The sequence below is a fragment of the Pezoporus flaviventris genome, unplaced genomic scaffold (genome assembly GCF_033815535.1).
Source record: "Pezoporus flaviventris isolate CSIRO_AGI_PZ_B2104156 unplaced genomic scaffold, CSIRO_AGI_Pfla_v1 ptg000013l, whole genome shotgun sequence".
In the NCBI taxonomy this organism is placed as follows: Eukaryota; Metazoa; Chordata; class Aves; order Psittaciformes; family Psittacidae; genus Pezoporus; species Pezoporus flaviventris.
Genome location: NW_026892561.1, coordinates 764,756 through 778,099, shown reverse-complemented (window position 1 = coordinate 778,099; position 13,344 = coordinate 764,756). Strand labels below are relative to the sequence as shown.

The following is a 13,344-nucleotide window of genomic DNA, read 5'->3' as shown; positions in this document are numbered from 1 at the left end:
GGGGCCACTTCTTCACTCCCCCTTGGCCTGTGAGGTGAGTCTGCAAGCAGATGTGCTCCCCTGCTTCCTGACACAGGGGAAAACAGGGGAGCTGCTGGCTCACACAGCCTCTGCTAGCGCCTTGCCAAGAAAACTGGAACCTTGGAGTTTGGATGCAAAAATCAGGATTAAACAGGCGGAGGGGAAATGGAGAGGGAAGATGCAGCTACTATAACCCTGTACTGTTATCAAGGGAATTTCTCTCAAATTTACTGTAGTGATAGGACAAGGGGTAATGGGTTAAAACTTAAGGAGGGGAAGTTTAGATTGGATATAAGGAAGAAGTTCTTTACTGTGAGGGTGGTGAGGCACTGGAATGGGTTGCCCAGGGAAGTTGTGAATGCTCCATCCCGGGCAGTGTTCAAGGCCAGGTTGGACAGAGCCTTGGGTGACCTGGTTTAGCGTGAGGTGTCCCTGCCCATGGCAGGGGGGTTGGAACTGGATGATCTCAAGGTCCTTTCCAACCCTAACTATTCTATGATTCTATGATTCTAAATTAGTGTCAGGGAGTGAGCAGATCCAATCATCCCTTGAAATCCCATGAATTTTATCTGGTGGGTTCTGAACTTGGGTTTCCCTGGACACCAGGAACTTTGATCCTCTGACCTTCTGCATGCTAAGTTACCCAAACAAGCATTTTCGGCTGCTATAGCAGCCAATTCTTAACTATCTCACTTCTGCCCCCTCAAACAGAGGGTCTGCTCAGGATTTTGTTACACAGCAGAGTAAGTGATCCACGTGAAGCAGCTCCTCAGCTTTACGTATGGACACTGTATGTAAGTAACAGTGACTCTTGTCCCAACCCTTTAATTCCTGGATTATGGGAAACACCAAGACATTCTTCCCTCCATCTGTACCTGTATATTCTTGTCATGACAGCAGGGACTACCTGCAGGATTACTCCTTAAGTGAAAGTCCTAGGTTTATACAGCACATGTTACCAATACATAAATCTCTAATTCCAAGCTCAAGAACCAGCAACGTTCTCCCCATCAGTATCCAAAAGGAAAAGACAAAATAAAACACTGGATAAAACACTGGTACTTACGGTAGGAACCGTCAGAACTGAGCTCATCACTGATCACTAGACAAGTCATCTGAGAGTATGGGAGAGGATTATTTCGGTTGTAAGGACTTATAATCATCCCAATGAACATGGCACCACCCCTGGAGAAGTAACTCTAAAAAAACCCAAAACCACACAAGAAATACAACTTTTTTCAGAACAGATTCTGAAATTAACAGATTTTTATCTCAATTTAGGAATGATTTTAAGATACATTTGAGTGATAATGTGCATTAACATTGTAAATACCAGGGAAGCTTCAGGGTTGTTGGGGTCTGGTTTTGCCGTTTCTTGTTTTGTCATGTACAGAGCAGCATTTACCTGGTATTTGGCTTGAGTGTCAATGTCTCGGATGGAGGGGTTGGGGTCAAAGGCGGGGTGGGAATGGTACCACCCAATGACACTGTATCCTCTGGCAGCCAGTGTTTCCGAGGCTTGTGTTTGAGACACTGGGTCCATCTCGCACTGCAGCCCTGTACTGAGACTACTGCAGGGCTCCGCTGCACAAACCTGTTAAGAAAGCCTCCAGATGGATAAATGCAAGAAACCTCCATCAGTTCAATACAACTGAAAGCATTAAGTCATACACCTTGTGTTCCTCATGTCAGATCAAAAGCATCTCAGATCTTCTGCATAACTTTAACACCTCAAGACTAATCAACTTTAATATATCTAAGTACTTACCCTTCAGAAGTAACCTTTCCATCTATTCAAATTAATATAGATGATCATAACAGGTCTAATACTGTAGAGAGAATGTAAAGACAAACACTTACTTCCACAATTTTATCCGCTTCCGAGTATCTTCCACCCAGCAGCCCTATTACTTCTGCCATAGACACGTGAGAGTGCTAAAACAATATTAAACAACTATTAAAGCCCAAGTTGTACAATGTCTCCCAGTTTTGAGCTACACATGACAGAAGACATCAGCTGCAAGGCAGTAACTTCTCAATGATGTTTAGGAGGAAACCTTAGGATAGCTACGGATTCTCAAACATGTAGTGTTTCAGTTTAAAGCAAACTGAAGAGAACGTCTGCTTTCTTACATACACACAGGCATACGCTTATATACACACTTGTAGAGCACCTCCAGATGTGATGCAGTGCTAGCTGCAAAAACTGAAGCTCAATAACTGCACAAGTCTTGTTGCTCTTTAACAACACCCCACACATTGCTTTAGAACCACAAGACTAGCAGAAAACGAGCCCCTAAGATCTCAAAATGGCAGTCTACGTTAGACAGAAGCTTTAAGCAAACTGTATTTAAAATATGACAGAGTAATAAGCAGTACAGTTCATAGTTTTCCTAGAAGGTAAATGGTTGTACACTGAGCACAACAGTAACAAAAATAACCTTTAGAGGCTTTATTTAATCCCAGATTCTTGCTTCTGGGGCTGGATGCAAACAAACGCTGCATTTCTCAGTCTTATGTTGCCCATTAAGAAGTAACACAAGACAGCACAGCTTTCTGAAAGATACAACTTGATCCTCACCAAATCCATTATTAGAAGTGCTTCAGAAGATACTTTCACCTGAAAGGGTTCCTGCAATGATAAACACAACAGTGAGCATGAGAAACGTGACCCAAGGCAATGAAGCATTCTTGATCATTCACTCTGGGTACGTACCTGCTTCTCTGCAGTGAACAGGCAGCACGGAATCAGCTGAAAGGGATCAAAGGAACTATAAAATGAAAGAAAATCTCTCTAAAGATGTAGGACAGTCAGGAAACTTCCCAAGTTTCCCACTGTCTCCTTGGTAGAGGAGGAACAAGCATGGTTTCTTTACTGAATTTTCTCATCCCACAGCAGGATGACTGCCACCAAGTACAGAAACTTCACTACCCACACTCACAAATGTCCGTATGAAACAGCTGAAACACACACGTGTTATTTCAGACCACAACAGGTATTAATGATTTGTGGCATTCCAGCCTGACACCATGCAAGGCACTGGTCTCATGTCTAGCAGCTCTACATTTGACCATCAGGTACATCATATACCTTTTTGTTTGTCTTGAACCTTTAGAAGATTTTGCAGGTTTCAGTTTCTCCTCCTCCCTTCTTCTTGCTAATTCCTCAGCAGAGAGATGCTAAAAAGAGACGAAAAAGAGTCTTAAAGTCTTCAGTGTTCTTTCAGCAGTGATTCATCTCGATCTCCCCTCTGTCAGCCTAAAGCCATGTGCCCCTTGGACAAGGGCCTGCCCTCATCCCAAGCCTCTCTCCAGCTTTCTTGTTGGCCCCTTTAGGCACTGGGAGCTCCTCTAAGGTCTCCCTGGAGCCATCTCCAGGCTGAACAACCCCAGCCAGGCGCAGAATTAATATCAGGAACCCCTATCACCTGCATTATAAACACAAAGAAGCCACATAAGACTGAAAAAGCAACATTTACATCTTATTCTCCTATCTACTACTGTCAGCTTTCCATTACTGCAGGTAATGGAAAACAAAGGGTCATGAGATGTCCTACAAGACAAGGCAAAGAGCTTTATAGGCCTAAAACAGCACAGGGTGACACATGCTCACAACAAACACCTTTTGTAAACACCCAGCTCCAGTTGTGTTTATCAGCACCATAAAGATGTGACAGCCACTACGTTATTCTCAAGTCATTGCTTCCGCCACCAGAGGTTACATACCCATGACACAACTGTTTCCCTACACATTTGATGCAGCAGCACCTGACAGCCATGAGCAAGAATTAGTTCTTCAAGGACAGCGTAGACCCCAGCAGGGTTACCTCAAATGTCTGTCCTTCCAAATCCTTTGCATCACACCAGTTTCCCCAAGGGTCCCGCACTCGCCGTCGTCTTGTACGCTGCAGCAAAGCGAAGCACAAGTCAAGGATCCTACTCCTGAGAGCACTGCATTTACAGTAATCAGCCCTAAGAACACTGTCCAAAAGGTGTCCTACAGCATGCTGTATTTGCAGGGAAGAAAGAACACCCTGGATGGAGCTGTGTAGATTTAAGTACTTCACAATCTGTCATCAAACATCATCAGTCAAGCTGTCATTTCTTAAGGCTGTAAAGTGTAACGCCTGGTTGACGTTCCATGGATCATCCACATCTGACAGCAGCAGTGTGTTATATCCAGCTCTGAATTACAGCTCAGACAATCCAAGCACCCAGTACATTTACATCTAGTGGATGCTGCAGTTCTTTATATTTCAACTTATTATTTTCTTCCCAGTGAGACTGACTTTGTTTTTCTCTCATCAACTGGTTTATTTTGCTGTGAAGCACTTAAAAATGTCACATTATTTAAACCTGGCAAGCCTTGGTAATTCATGGAGTTATAAATGAGTTACCACAGTGCTTCACTGCGTGCGTCAGGCTCTCGGCAAGCCATATCATATACCTGTTACACTTAACAGTTCAAGTGCAAGCACCCCCATCACACACTACTGACACACACCACTATTTTCTGGCTAATTCAGGCTAGTAAGTTATGGAGAGGTGGGGAGGAAGAGCAAAGATCGAAACACAGCTGTAGTTAAGTACCTGAACAGCAATCAGATAGGTAACATGGCCAAAGTTAGGGCAGAAACCTGTCTGATAGCAGACCCTGCACTTAGCCTGACACTCAAATGACAGAGCATCCTAATGCCACTGCGAACTGAGTGAGAGAAGAAACCTCCCGAGATGCCCCAGCTTGAAGACAAAAATCAACCAAGACCTTCCCCATGCTGCATGTTTCTGGCTGCCCCCACCACAGCATACCATGGACTGCAAGCGCTGGGCGAGCTGATACGCTTCCACAGTGTCTTTGCCTTCCTTGGCCCGGGTCCTGTCCGCTGGCTGGGGGCGGTTGTAGACAGCCTGCTCTGCAGGAGAGAGGGGAGACACTGCTCTTCAGTGAGGAATGAAGCCACTTACTCCCAGTGCAGAGCCAAGAATGACACAGAGAAGTGGTAACAAACACCATAAAGAAGGAAGCAACAACAACAAAACAACCCACAGTGAAAAGACATCTTGATGGTGGTGTTACTGACACTCCCACTACCGCAGTGCTTTTAAGATGGGGAAACCTCTTTCCTTATTGTTAATAACCTTTACTTCAGCCAAAATGTATTTGGAGGACATTCCTCCTCCCCTAGGTGACTGTCATTCAGCTTTAGAGTCTCTGGATTGATTTTGGTCCAAACCAACATTAAGTTATAGGTGTATCTGTACTTCGTGTATATATACTTTAAACATGTCACCGAATTTTAACACTTGAATCTTGTAAAAATTAGCCCTGAGGATGAAGATACTGCTTTTTATTTAGGAAAAAAGTTGTAATTCAGTATAGGAAAAGAAACAGCAACGTCTTAGCTCCGTCTGATGCAGAGGGTGGGCAGAATTCCAGCTGGTATCAGGAAAATGCATCAATCCCACACTGACACACAGAAAAGCACAAAGCCACCTCACAGCTGAGGTGTGGTGAACATGAGGGAGGGGGGAAAAAAAAGGCAGAAGAAAGTAATAGATATGGATAAAACCAAAACCCCATAATCCTGTAACAGGTTACAGACTCCTCCAGATTTCAAAGGTCACCAGTGACAATCTGCTCAGAAGGTCCTCCCTAGCAAGGATTAATGTGTATCCTCTGTGCACGCAGCGCATCCTGACATGAAGTCATCTTTCAACACTAGCACCAAAACAGACCCCAACCACAGGGGCTGGAACATGGGACACAGTCTAAACAGAGGTTCTCTTCTACAGAACTGAATTGTTCCGACAGTTACTATTTAAGACATTAGGAGTACAGAGAAGTTGGATTATCCACATGGATGCTTGATTCCGATGAAGTGCAGCCATACACACTTCAACCAAGTGAACTTAGGAGTTTTCTTTTAAAGACATAGAGAATCACAGAATCAACTCAGTTGGAAGAGACCTTTGAAATCATCAAGTCCAATATATATATTGACTTTATACCAGCACTGTATATATTGCGTGTATATATATATATATATAGCTTTATACCAGCACTGCCAAGACCACCACTAACCCATGCCACTAAGGGGCTTATCTACACTGTGAACACTTGCAGGGACAGTGATTCCATCACTGCCCTGGGCAGCCTGTTCCAATGCTTGAGCACCCTTTTGGTGTAGAAATTGCTCCTATTCTTCAGTCGAAATCTCCCCTGGCACAGCTTGAGGCAGTTAGTTTCCTCTTGTCCTATCACTTGTTACTTGGGAGAAGAGACCAGCCCCCCCCTCGCTCCATCCTCCTTTTCATCTACTTAAACTTTCCTGTTCAACCTTCACAAGGAATCATTCATTTTAATAAAAGAAGCTGACAGACACATGTTGAGCATGCACTGAAGAGAACTGATCCCAATAACAATCTCTTTACCACAGCCAAAGTTAATTGCTCCGATTAATTCCAGGTACGTGTGGATGCGCCCAATGCAGTTCACGTCGCCACAGTTCTTCAGGCCCGGCCGCACTGATGTCTTGTTCAGGTACTTGGGTTTACACCTCTCCCTAAAATAAAGCACAGCACGTTGTCAGTAAGTAAAACAAATCCTGAGGAGAGGGAGGAAGGAATTGTGACCTGATGTGAGGTTAAAACAAGCACTGGTGGTTTTTCCCTCTGTGATGCACACACTATTTACTACTGCTCAGGGCAATGACAGCAAAAATACAAACTCCTCAAACCACACTACTTACTTTAGGTTATTCATACACATTCATTCTTAGGCAGAGTGAGACTCCTGCTCCCTGTGCTAAGACAAACTCCTCAACCTAAGCCATGCCAGGAAGCAATGAATTCCTCAGAAGAGCTACAATACTGTTTAACTGATACAAGAACATCTGCATTAGATTAGTCCAAAGAGCTCATACAATCACTGGCCTCCTTAGTGGAATGAATGAGGCTGTTCTTATTTTCTTTGCACTTATCACTCACTTTTAAACTGACACTGAATTGTGTCAGTGCAACACTTCTCTGCTATGGAATGTCAGGGTGTCTTTGCAACTACATAAGCTATCAATACACAAGACAACTGGATGGGAACAGTTAAACTCAGGAATTCTTCCTATTGAAATGCAAGTTACCCAGCACAGCAGGCACCAAACCACAGATGCTAACAGAACAAACTGTACACTGAGCCTGCTGCCACCAGGCACTTCACTTCTGAAACTGATTCTCTGGAGATGGAATAGAAAACACTCAAGTGACAAGCGCTGCCCCCAGTTGATTTTCAATTAGGGGTAATTTCTGGTCAACATCATTTGCTCTAGCACAGATAATTTCTTTTAGGTGCCCTTCTGTAAAGGCAATACTGCAATGCTACAGACCTCACTATGGAATTAATTTAATCATTTTGAGGAACCATTTATTATAATAACATAGGCACTCTTACATATAGGATGGCAAAAACGGGAAGAAAATTACGCAACCAAATGGATGCATCTTGTTCTGATACAAAACACTCGTATTCCTCATGCTTTAAAGTATTTTCATTGCTTAGCTTTCAGAATGCCAGAAAAAAAAAGAAGATGCAGAGGAAGCGTTAATAATCAGTGCTGTTCACTGGCAATCTTCATAACGCTGCCATAAAATCAGTTTTACCCTTTTCAGGAGTAAGCTATTGGTACTAAATAGCGTTTAACTAAAGCAGAGCAGGACACGGGTTATCTTAATCACTTATTTCAGTAAATGAAATTAATGCACCTTACCATTGATCCAAAATGTAATTCCTAATTTTCAGGTACCGCTCTGGTGTTTTGGCCTGGCGCCCCTCAAAGAACTCAGGAATAGCCTGCTTTTCTTCATCCAGAATGATGCTCCTGTCAACCTCCACTTCTTGTTCAGGTGGCTTAAGCTCCTCTGCTTCTTCTTGATGATCTTCATCCCCTTGGCAGGGAGAAGGAAAGAGCAATCCATTATCAGCCAGGTCTCTCTGTCTCTCATGGAGCTCCTGATCAGCTTCTTGTTTAATACCACAAGATGTTGCTAGTCTGCCTTGGTCACTTTTGTCCAGAAACTTACTGTACTGATGGTAATGTAAGTTCATAGGTTTATCACCATTCAGGTGCTGAGAACAGGTTGCCACAACACTCGGGAATACCAATGCATCCACTGTATCTTGCTTGGTATGGCGAGGATCTTCTTTATGTAAAGAACCTGTAGAACTATGTCCAACAGTTGAAGAGCCATGTTCCACTCCCTTTGTTTCTTCAACAGCACTTTTGGAAATAACAGCTAATTCAGGGTTTCTGGTTTCCTGCTGGGAACTAGGGGAAAGCAGCTCATCCATGTCATCAGTTATGTCCACTTCTTCATCATCTGACAGCTGCTCAATTTTCACTGCATTCAGATTGGGGTCTGCACGGCCTCTCAAGCTTCCAGCTGACCATGCTTCTGCCTTTATCCCGTCTTCAATGGGAAGGCTGCTCCCACATTGACTTTGTGCTTCTTTTTCAGAATCACCATTTTTTGCCTTTGGGAAATAGAAAATAGTTTTAGGAAGAAAAATCAAAAAAATCCCCCTGCCTCCCAAATAGTCAGAACTATTTCACTCAGACAGCAGATATTTAGAAGTGTTTCTTCCTCAATTATCCTTTTAATAAGCTTTCATGGAATCCCAGAACGATTTGGGTTGGAAGGGACCTTAAAGCTCACCCAGTTTCAACCCCCTGCCATGGGCAGGGACATCTTCCACTTGACCAGGGTGCTCCAAGCCCACCACAGGGAAGAATTTCTTCTTAACATCTAACCTTAATCCCCCTCTGTCAGTTCAAAGCCATTTCTCCTTGGCCTGTTCCTACCTGCCCTTGTCAATTCCCTCTCCAGGTTTCTTGTTAGCCCCTTAGGCACCTGAAGCTGCTCTAAGGTCTCCCCTTAAGAAGCCTTCTCTTCCCCAGGCTGAACCAGACCAGCTGTCTCAGCCTGACTCCACAGCAGAGCTGCTCCAGCTGTTGGAGCATCTCAGTGGCCTCCTCTGGACTCACTCAAACAAGTCCATGTCCTTCTCATTTTAATCCATTGCAACCGACTCTTACACAGCATTATAGATACTTTTAGCTAAAGTGTAAATTAACATGTATTTCCATTTAAAAACAACTAGACAGTAGTAATTAAATGCCCCAGAAGTCTCAAATGAGGCTAAACCTTTAACTAAAAACACAACTAAAACAGCTGTACAGTGGGAAAACAAGTATATTCAGACTAACAACCAACAGTGTCAGACTACAATTATACTACAGTTACTGTTTAGTTATAACAGGAATAAAAATACCCAAGTCATTCTAGGAGTTTGGAATCCGTTTTATCTTTAAATCTGCAAATAAGCACATTCCACTTTTCTGAATATGGGAATAAACAGAGTACGTGCTTTAACAGCAGTACCCTGAAAAGACAGGTTAAAATCAAGCTATATGTGCAACAGCAGACTTATCAAACATCCTTTCTGCTAACTACAGAGACACTCTATTTACCTTGTTCTTAAAATACTGCCGAGCGTAGCTCTTCACCTGCAGCACAGTACGACTGCCAATCAGCTTGGCAATTTTCGTCCACCGGCGGCCAAATTTCACCTGGTACAACACAACACATTTACGTTACCCAAACTCTAACATTCCAAACATTGCACTTTACATGCCAAGAGTTTAATATAGAATCGTAGAATAGTTAGGGTTGAAAAGGACCTTAAGATCATCAAGTTCCAACCCCCCTGCCATGGGCAGGGACATCTCACACTAAACCAGGTCACCCAAGGCCTCATCCAACCTGGCCTTGAACACTGCCAGGGATGGAGCATTCACAGCTTCCCTGGGCAACCCATTCCAGTGCCTCACCACCCTTACAATCTCAGTATCTCAATTACTCACTACAAATGCACAAATTATTCATTGAAAATGCACAAACAGTACAGCAAATCCTTAGTAAAGAACCTCGTTATTAGTGTTCTACCAAGAAAATTGCATCCAACAGGAATAATTATTGCTGTTCTTCTTAACTAGAGGATCTTCTTCACTCAATTCAGGCACACTGTAAATTGTGCTGCCTTCTAACCCAAGGAATCACACTGAAATAATGTTGTGGTTTAAGTCCAGCGGGTAACTCAGAACCACGCAGCCGCTCACTCACTCCCCACCCCGGCTTTTACCTCCCCCCTGTTACCAAAGGGATGGAGAGGTGAGTCAAAAGAATTTAACTCCCATGGGCTGAGATAAGAACAGTCCAGTAACTAAGGTATAAACCAAATCACTGCTGCTGCCACCAATAATAATAATAAGGGAAATAACAAGGGAAGAGAATACAACCGCTTACCACCCGCTGACCGATGCCCAGCCTGACCTGAGCAGTGATCTCACCCTTCTGGGTAACTGCCCCCAGCTTCTATCCTAGGCATGGTGTGCTGTGGTATGGAATACCCCTTTGGTTAGTTTGGGTCAGGTGTCCTGTCTCTGCTTCCTCCCAGCTTCCCCTCCTCCCTGGCAGAGCATGAGACTCAGAAAGTCCTTGGTCAAGGTAAACATGACTGAGCAGCAACTAAAACCATCGGTGTTATATCGCTGAAAGTCAAAACCACAGCACTGCACCAGCTACTAAGGAGAAAAATGACTGCTACTGCTGAACCCAGAACAAATGAATTTATACTTGGCAAAGCAAACCCCATTACAGTCACCACTGTACAACCATAAAACCTCCAACGACCTTCCAACAGTAGCTAAAGGGTTTCACTTTATTCCCCGATTTGCCTCAAGAACACACTATACTTCCTGTAGTTAACTACAGCATTACAGCTGTACAGTTCATAAAGCCGTATATTTGATATATTCTGTGATCTCTAATTGTAATCAGCCTCACATGAACAAAATCCGGTAAACAAAACCAGATTTACAGTGATGAATCCCCCAAAATTATTTATTATTACGCTTTTGGTAGATGGCAGGTGTTGTAAAACAATCAGAAGTACGAAGGCTGAAGCAGATGAATATAACATGCTTATATTATTATTTTGTTAAAGATGAGCTAACTAATTCTGTTCCATATATTACATAAACAAACCTACCAGTCCTTGTTCAAATAGTTCTTTCTCTTCTGGCGTCCACTTTAATGAGTAGTTAGCTGGTTTGGTAGGTGATCGGACTCTAGGAAAATACGAAGTAGAAGTGAAAAACATAAATGTTAATATTACTATTGATACCAATGTTAATAGTAACAATACATTCTCAAATCCCAGTAACTGAAGGCAACTTCTGACAGGAGAACTACTCCCAATCTTTGATAAAACTCAAGGAATTTGTTTAAACGTGAATATGACTGATAAAATCTTGAGAATTATCTCAGCTTCTCCATCACAAAGGAAGATTTAAGTATTCCATCTCCATCACAAAGATTTAAGGCAACACAATATTCATCAGTGACCAGTGGCACAGAAATACATGCAAGCAGCAAACAGAAAAGTTCAAGCAAGAAAGCCAACCAGAATTAACAAGATTTTTCTTCCCCTAAGGACCACTGTGTAACAAAAACCAAGCTGGTCTACCACAGGCCTATTATTATACACAACAGTATTTCTTTGTGTTGCAAGAGCTCCAAAACCTTTTTTGAAGTAGTGTCTGGTAATTCAAAAATCAGACCCCACACTTAAAAACGCAACTAAATCATGAAGATGTACGTACATGACTTTTCCAGTTTTCTTATGTGGGCTGCAAATATAAAACAAAGTGAAAATACAGATTAATAATTGTGATGCAGTTGCGTATCTCAGAAAATAAGCTGATTTTAGAAGGACTTTTCATGGCTTGTCATCCAACTGAGAATTTTCCCCTGAGAATGCTCACCTTTTCACAGATCTTTTCTCCACTTCCTTTTGATTGAGCCATATTTTTTCAGAAAGAGATTTATTAGATAAATAATATCTGAAATAGTTATTAAGTTTGCAAAGCACCCGAGATGTGTACACGTGAGGATTCTAATAACCACAGAAATTATACTGGTTCATAATTATTCAGCTCTAGAAGCAAATACTGCACTGCTACAATAGCAAAATAAAATTTCCCACACTAATATAATGAATAAGCAAGTGACATTCGGCTTCTGAATCTCCATGCTCACTTTACTTGCAGCCAAGTGGGTATCCCGCTTCTACAACAGCATTTCTGCAATCTACCTACAGGATGACAGTGCTTCAGTCACCATAACAAGATTGCTTTGGAAATCCAGTTCCTTTAGAAACAGGAAGTTTTTTATTGTTCCACAGGAAACCATGCAGCAAATCAGCAAAAGGATACTCCTCTTCCAGCAGCATTTTCTCAATGACAGCCCTGTTTTCTTCACTAATGCTGCTGTCCAGCGTCCATGGCTGCAAACAATACAAGCATGATTTAATATCTGAGTTCTGTCATGCTGTGACTTCAGGAGCAAGAAGCAATATATAATTGTTTCGAAAAGTCAGCAAAAAGCACTGCTTAAAAACAAGCATGGACATGAGAATGGAGAAAACAGAAGTTCTGATAACCTTGCTAAAGTAGCATCTATATAAAAAAAACTTACAAGACTGTTGTCAGTTCTCCAGGATGAATCAAGGTAGTGATCCTGCAGCAAGCTTGAGGCCGTGTTTCCATGATCTCTGGAAAAGATCCCAGTGTTCAGAACAACACAAACAGATTCAAACAAAATGAATGCTGTCAGAGTTAAAGCAACAGTGCAGCAAATGACAGACTTCAACAGAAGACAGAATTAGCTACTAAAGCTAAATTCACATACTGCAGGCTATTATATAATGTTACTTTCTCGTAACATTACATTAGATGTAACATAAACGCCCCTCGGTAAGTCCTATTTTTCAGTAACCTCAGCAGCAGCTCCTCAGCCTTTTCACTGCAGACCGTACAGGATACCAGTGAAACTCCAAAGAGCAAAAATTCTCATCCAGAATGAGTGACAGCAGGAAGGCCCATGTAAAATTTACACCAACAAAAGAAGTCAGAATGCCACAGACAAATGAACTGTATTTTTAATATCACAGGAGTTATCGAGTTCTATTATCTCTACTTAACATCCCTACATCTTTCCCCCAATAAGCTAAAAACCCCTCTTGTAAACACAAATCTGTTTTCATGCCAAAGAAAGCTCATACTTATACAAGGTTTAATAGAATCCTATCACGTTGGGTTGTTGCTGCTCTTACAGAATTCATCCTGATTATACTTGAACTTTTCTGTGAAAGAGTACTAAAAGGGGCTGACAACACATCTGGAAAGGGACTTTTTACAAGGGCATGTAGAC

The 13,344-nt window shown here is 42.3% G+C and overlaps 1 protein-coding gene and 1 long non-coding RNA gene across 5 annotated transcripts in view; both read right to left on the bottom strand.

The window, feature by feature from the left end:
• LOC133268274 (uncharacterized) overlaps positions 1 to 13,344 on the bottom strand; it is a 178,769-nt gene that overhangs the window by 5,528 nt on the left and 159,897 nt on the right. The window lies entirely within an intron of this gene.
• MYSM1 (Myb like, SWIRM and MPN domains 1) overlaps positions 1 to 13,344 on the bottom strand; it is a 476,369-nt gene that overhangs the window by 461,946 nt on the left and 1,079 nt on the right. For 3 of the 4 annotated variants that reach the window (XM_061451113.1, XM_061451114.1, XM_061451112.1), the window contains exons 2-17: positions 12,610 to 12,685; positions 12,348 to 12,418; positions 11,898 to 11,975; positions 11,736 to 11,762; positions 11,123 to 11,201; positions 9,543 to 9,641; positions 7,782 to 8,545; positions 6,454 to 6,584; positions 4,831 to 4,934; positions 3,849 to 3,926; positions 3,113 to 3,201; positions 2,738 to 2,792; positions 2,603 to 2,653; positions 1,882 to 1,956; positions 1,427 to 1,615; positions 1,088 to 1,220 (exon numbers count right to left, since the gene is read on the bottom strand). In XM_061451113.1, coding sequence (XP_061307097.1) covers positions 1,088 to 1,220; positions 1,427 to 1,615; positions 1,882 to 1,956; positions 2,603 to 2,653; positions 2,738 to 2,792; positions 3,113 to 3,201; positions 3,849 to 3,926; positions 4,831 to 4,934; positions 6,454 to 6,584; positions 7,782 to 8,545; positions 9,543 to 9,641; positions 11,123 to 11,201; positions 11,736 to 11,762; positions 11,898 to 11,975; positions 12,348 to 12,418; positions 12,610 to 12,685 — 2,099 coding nt within the window. The remainder of the gene's footprint in view (positions 1 to 1,087; positions 1,221 to 1,426; positions 1,616 to 1,881; positions 1,957 to 2,602; positions 2,654 to 2,737; positions 2,793 to 3,112; positions 3,202 to 3,848; positions 3,927 to 4,830; positions 4,935 to 6,453; positions 6,585 to 7,781; positions 8,546 to 9,542; positions 9,642 to 11,122; positions 11,202 to 11,735; positions 11,763 to 11,897; positions 11,976 to 12,347; positions 12,419 to 12,609; positions 12,686 to 13,344) is intronic. The other variant, XM_061451115.1, reaches the window with a different exon arrangement.